The 6,563-nt window shown below is 49.5% G+C and overlaps 2 protein-coding genes across 2 annotated transcripts; one reads left to right on the forward strand and one right to left on the reverse strand.

Moving 5' to 3' along the window:
* Window positions 1–1,062: 1,062 nt before the first annotated feature.
* On the reverse strand, window positions 1,063–3,840 carry LOC112890647. The gene is made up of 2 exons (XM_025957499.1): window positions 1,684–3,840; window positions 1,063–1,301 (listed from the first exon to the last, which is right to left on the reverse strand). Exons 1-2 carry the CDS (start codon window positions 3,749–3,751, stop codon window positions 1,063–1,065), a joined length of 2,307 nt encoding a protein of 768 aa, XP_025813284.1. The 5' UTR covers window positions 3,752–3,840.
* Window positions 3,841–5,167: 1,327 nt separating this feature from the next.
* On the forward strand, window positions 5,168–6,085 carry LOC112890648. The gene has a single exon (XM_025957501.1). The coding sequence runs from the start codon at window positions 5,168–5,170 to the stop codon at window positions 6,083–6,085; it is 918 nt and encodes a 305-aa protein (XP_025813286.1).
* Window positions 6,086–6,563: the final 478 nt, after the last annotated feature.

Consider the following 6,563-nt stretch of genomic DNA (forward strand, 5'->3'; position numbering starts at 1 on the left):
CCCCCATGGCGGCGTCGGCGGGGAGGCTCGTGCCCATGATGGCCTTCTGCGAGGCGCCGTTCGACGGCACCCTGGACGGCACCTCGGCCCCGTCCTCTCCGGCCGGGGGCAGCGCCGCCGCCTCCACCGCCTCTGGCGGCGACGCGGCGACGAGACGACGCGCGCTGCTGGTGGAAGTCGCGAAGCAGTTGCCACCGACGCCGCAGCGGCGGGAACACGCGCAGAGGGGTGGGGCGGTCGATGGCATGGCCATCTTCGAGGCCATCGCGTTGCAGTGGTCATAGAAGATTTCTCTGTTTTAGCCCGTCGAAGCTTATGGCAATGGCAATGGCAGCCATTGCTCTTCTTTAATTGCCTTTTACTTATCTTTTCAAGCTCTCTCTCTCTTTTTGAGAGGGCAAGCTCTTTTGAGAATTTTGGCGCGATACCGATCACACCTGAACCCTTGCAAACAACTGTTACGGATTGTATAATTGTATTATATCCCGAGTTACCAAGCAAGAATCGAGGTCGTCAGATCGAAAAGCTCATTGGATAGGAGAGGAAATTCAGTGACAAGTCAGAGAGCAGAGGAACGAGAACGAGAGAGGTTAGGGACATGATCACAGCGCATGGTGGATTCCTTTCCTTCATTTTTTCCCCCTTTTTTCCTTGGTTCTCGCTTTAAACTCCATGGGCTGGGTCCAACTCACACAACATTTGGCACAATGACAAACCCCAGTACTCGGCGCCAGACTTGTTCTAACTACGCCCTCTTCCCCGAGTCCTCCTGCCTTTCTTCGTCAGCCAGTGCCCCAACTTAATCACTGTCAGCCAGTACAGAAAAATCTCACCAGCCTCACTAGATTGCAGATTTTCGCTCATCCAGAAACGAAAATTCCAGTAGGCGGAAACAACGCGGACAGCGGGACAAAACCCATCAAATGCTCCTTCACAGTAACATACAAGCAAAAAATGGCATCCACTAAACTTTAGTTGGATTCTCATGATGTCATCCATAGGAGGTGTTCCGTGTCTGTTCTTTGACCTTGAAATTTGATGTGTGTTGACAGAGGTTCAACTCTAGCTATCAGCTACAGTTTCTAAACGTCCACCAAAACTCTGGAAATCAGGTATTAGTGTATCAGCTGTAGTAAAATAAGGTATTTGTGGGACTGCTGTATTCCAACCAAGGTCTTGTTCCGGTTTGACGTGTATTGAGAGGGATTGGCTGGGAATTGAACCATATTCCGTTCCATTCCATGCCAGTTCCTGCCAAGCATTGCACAACCGGGACAACGAATTGGCGAATGCCCCTTCGGCTGAGAAACCACACAAAAGCAAATCAGACACTAACTCCACTTTATTACACAAAACATAGCACACTGCTAGCTTACAACACGACCATGTGAAAAACAAGATTCACCCTGTACCCAAATTGACTTCAAATGTAATGGACGGACGTTCATGAGAAGCCACATAACAGTAAATCAGACAGCAACTCTGCTTTATTCATACACAAACAGCACACTGCTAACATACAAACGCAGTCATGTGAAAACAAGATTCACCCTGTACTTTACCCAAATTAACTTCGAATATGACGAGCGAAAACATTCATAATAAATCAATTACTCGGGCGGAAGATGAAGAATGTTTTGATTGCTCAAACAGGAGAATCATGTGCAGGGGCACCATTGTTACCTCCTCCCACACCGTCGGTCGTCGAGGGGCGCTCCAGAATGCCGGCGTGTGTGAGCAGTGCCCAGAGATGGGTCATGAACTCCCCTCCGGCGGCGAGCTTCTCGGCGTGGATCTCAACATTGCTTGACGGCGCGAGGAAGAGGATGAACTCGGCCCAGAAGTCGGCCAGCACCTTCCACCTCCGTGCCTCCGGAACCACGCCCCTGAGCTCTCTCCCGAGCCTGCCCCCCAGCTCTAGGATTGTGCAGCTGCTGTCGCTTGCGAGGGCCATCATCGTCAGCTTCTCACACCTGCTGCTCACAGTGTCACACCCGGTGAGGCTTTTCCGAGCTTCCATGACCACGGCGTCGAAGATGCGCTGGGTGTCGTAGCCATGGCCGGGCAGCATGTCCGGAACAAAAGCTACGAGGTAGGCGCAGTAGTCCGACAGCGTCTTGGCGACACGGTGGTCGCCGGTTCGGGGAACCGGGTGCCCATCCATGGCGATGGTCGTCCCGATGTGCCATACGAGAATGTTGTGGATGTTTGTGGGCAGGGTGCAGGCCCATGAGAACTGGCTTAGCAGCTGATTTCTGGCCAGAGCCGACTGCCCATCATGTAGCTGCCCATTGCTCTCTTTGAACCCAGAAAGGACGCGGTCGATGATTTCACGTGTCAGCATGGTCTTTCTCCCAGCCTTCTGTCCCTCTCTTGTTTTGTCTACCAGACCCAGTGACAAGAGCGGCAGCACATTCCACGAGTGGTAGTCGAAGTCCAGTAGCAGGGAGTATTGCCCAAATGCTCTCTGCCACAAAATCCTCGCTTCATCATCTCTAATATGAGACATCGCTGTCGCCCACGTGGGTTGTTTGTACCTATGGAGCTCGTCCACTACGTCCCACCTCCTGTCCATGGTGGGAGGTAAAAAGGACAATACTAAAACAATGATAAGCAGCACAATGGTTACCCAGTGAGTAACATCGGTTCCATGAACTCTCTGTTCCAAATTACTACGATGGTAGTGCCGGCTAAATGCTCCAGAGATACTATTCCAAACAGTAACAATTACTACAACATTGACAAGTGTCAAGAACCAGTACACAGGATTCTTGGTGTCGTATCTTGTGTAGAGGAAATCATATAGGAATGCCAACTCCTTCTCTATAACTACAAAAGCACGGACATAGTTACCTTCTTCAGAGATGAGCCCATAAAGCACGAAATCTAATGTCTTGGCGCGGCCAGCTTCCCCGATCCGGTATCCACACAACCTGCGCTTCAACAATTTAAACAACGAAAAGGAGAGCGCAACATCCTTTATTGTTTCCACAGCTCCCGTGGTGAGAACGTCCTGACTCTCGATCCATCGCCACACCGAATCAATGGTGGTCCCAGGCCCCTGTGTAAATCCAAGTCTATATTCAGGTGCGGTGGGAAGCAAGGAAGCTACTTCTTCTTCACCGTGGAATATGTACCTGTAACCTTCCATGGTTTTAGGATTCGGAGCGACGTCCGGAGGTATTTGCTCATGCTCGATCATCATGTAATCAGCAACCACTTTCGACTGCTTCAGCAAACCTCCTTTTTTGCTCGCGTTGCTCAAAACCCCGGACTTTCTGTATGTCAAAATGACGCTCTGAATCCAGAATATCCAGATGGTTGCACTGTAGCATGTGTTGTGGCCTTTGCTATTCACAATCAGCCAAAGCACGAGGACGATCTGCAGCACGTGCTGCACAAGCACCCTCTTCCTCTGCTCAATGTCATGGATGCTGTAAACCGAGAGGGAATCGGCACTCACTTGGATGAGGAGGAGGATGCTGCCCCACAGGACGAACGTCTGGTCACGGAAGGGACCGTCCTGCAGCAGTCCGATGGCGTAGGGGCCAAGCACGGTGAAGAGCGTGTACACCGCCCACACGAAGAAGCGGAAGAACCCATGGCTATGCCGCCGTCGCCGTGAGCCAAGCAACTCGACGAGGATCCAGACGAAGGCGCTGAAGAGGACGAGGACTTCCACGCGCACCAGCCGGCCCTGGGTGCTGCTCCAGCTCTGGGCAAAGGTTGTCGTGGAGTTCCTGATCCCCATGGGCTTCTCCAGTGTGTGGCTTCTCCAAACTAGTCCAGGCTAGAGGTAGAGGGAGAAGGGGCAAGCCAGGTTAACCTGAACACAAGTACTCCCCCCTCCATTTAAAATCATTATGCATGTTTCGTTTCATTAGGACAGGACTTTGACCGGTATTTACTCTAATGTATCATTTATGTGATACAAAATCATAATAACAAGTGGGTAATTTTCAAATAAGATTAATTATGTACTATACGAAAATCATGCATTCATAAAGAAACTGTTGGCCAATGGTTTGCCCTAATAAGAAAACTGTCCGCAGCAAAACATTCAAAAGGTGAACACCCAGGTGAGAAGATGGATCCCTGCATGCAATAGTGCGGTCCTTAAATGTTGTGTCCTTCCTTCACGCTGGCTCTACCAAACCCACCAATTTGCGCTGGCTTGGTGGCAGCACCATCAATATGCACAAGCTCAGGTCACTACCAAGCTTGAGACCGACTCCAACCGTTCGCGGCTGCGGATAGGCATTCGCCCGGGGCGCGGAGCGTGGGGCCCGCCTTTTGGGAAAGAAGAACCGCGGCCTCCTTCTAGCGGCTTGCGGAACGGCCGTCGCATCCCCGCCCACTCCGCCGCCGGCCGTTGGTTCCCGCGTGACCCTTGAAGGCGACGAGGGGTTCCGGTGGACGAAGGCGTCGCGCCGGCACGCACAGCCCCTAGCCGGAATCAAAATCCCGCCGGCGCTGCAGCACTCCCAACGGCGCCCTCGAGTCGTCGTCCCCAAATCGGTCCGACAGCTCCTTCCCGACGGCGCTCTCCCTCCCCCCCCCCCCCCCCACCCCCAAAATCGTTCCTTCTCTGCTCCAGCTCCACCACGGAGGTATTCATCGATGCTCCCCAAAAATCGTTCCTCCTCAAAAAAACGTCATCTTTTCACCATTTATCTGCTGCAACTTTCGTGTACAGTACCTTCGACTAGGGTTTGTGACCAATGTGGCGCCGACGATTGAAGCGTGTCAAGAGTATGCGTGACCACCGATATGCTGAGGATGAGTTGATTGCTATGACAGTCACGACGTACTTGGTTGAGGAGGAAAAAGAGCCGCACTGTGGTTCGGTATTTGGTCGTAGGGTCATACCAAGAGATCGTCACAGTGCGTATCTACGATTGATGAATGATTACTTTGTCGACAACCCCGTGTATCCAGAGTATTACTTCCGGCGCAGGTGCATTATTTGATGCTTCATGTCCAGTTGTTCCTTGTGTACACCATATGGTTGTGCTCATTGCTCCTAGATGGTTGCAGGTTTAGAATGCGTAGAGACATATTTACAGACATCTGTCGCGATGTAGAGGCAGCAAATGAATACTTCAAGCTTGGCTATGATGCCACGAAACAGCCAGGGTTCCACCCAATATAGAAAGTGACGGCTGCGATGAGGGTGCTAGCATATGGTGGTGCGGCTGATTCACTTGACGAGTACATTCGTAAGGGTGAGAGCACGGTCATTGAAACTGTCAATCACTTCACGCGCACTATTGTTTCACTTTATGCAGATGAGTACCTTAGGGAACCCACAGCCAATGATATTTCTCGGTTACTTAGTATTGCTGAAGAAAGGGGGTTCCCGGGAATGCTAGGGAGCATCGATTGCATGCACTGGGAATGGGAAAAATGCCCCACAGCATGGCATGGTCAGTACAGGGGCCACTTCAAAAAACCTACCATTATCTTGGAGGCAGTGGCAAGTTATGATCTTTGGATTTGGCACGCCTTTTTTGGGATGCCCGGATCTTGCAATGATATAAATGTGTTTAATCGATCTCATGTGTTTGACTCCATTTCTAGTGGTTACGGTCCTGAAGTTGATTTCAAGGTGAATGGCAAAGATTATCATATGGGATACTACCTCACTGATGGAATTTATCCTCCTTGGGCCACCTTTATAAGTGGTGTTCCTTCTCCAGTCAACATGCAGCAGCAGCATTTCACACTAGCCCAAGCAGCTTATAGGAAAGATGTTGAAATGATGTTTGGAAAACTACAAGGAAAGTACCATATAGTCAAAGGGCCTGCTAGGGTATGGTGTCCGGAGGATATGAGATATATTATGTTGTGTGTTGTAATCTTGCATAATATGGGCATCAAGTATGAGCGTGGACCAGGGTTGGCAATACAAGAGTATGAAGGTTCTACCGAACCTAGGCTCTCAAACACCCGAAATGTTCCTGAGATATCTGCTTTGATTGAGAACCACAGACGCATCAGGTCTCAGGCTGCCAATGCACAGTTGAAGGAAGACTTGATCGAGCACCTATGGATTCATGACGGCCATCGAAGAGTCCAGCAGTAATTAGTATGTAGGCAAGAACTATGAGAAACCTTTAGCATGTAGGCAAGAACTATGAGAAACCTTTAGCATGTAGGCAAGAACTATGAGAAAGCTTCTTTTGGATCTCACAATGGCCGCATTATGTTAAGTTGTAATGCTTATTTTAGTGAATGTTAAGCTGTAATGCTTCTTTTAGGTGAATGTAAGCTGTAATATAATTAGGGCTCTGTTTATTTTAGTGAATGTTAAACTGTAATGCTTACTCATGGTTGAATATGTTGTCTATTGTCCAAGTCAAATGTTTATGTTGTCTGATTCTGGGAGCAATTTTTGGTTTCATATTCAGAGAGTAACTCTTTGGTGTATTGCTGTTGTCCACTTGAGTCATCTTCATCTTGAATTGTAATGCCATTATTAACATCATATAAGAAATATGCCAATCTTAAACTATAAAAACTGAATTGTCGTTGTAAACCATAGCATTGAAAGGAAAGCATGG

This window comes from Panicum hallii, chromosome 4 (genome assembly GCF_002211085.1).
Source record: "Panicum hallii strain FIL2 chromosome 4, PHallii_v3.1, whole genome shotgun sequence".
Taxonomy (NCBI): Eukaryota; Viridiplantae; Streptophyta; class Magnoliopsida; order Poales; family Poaceae; genus Panicum; species Panicum hallii.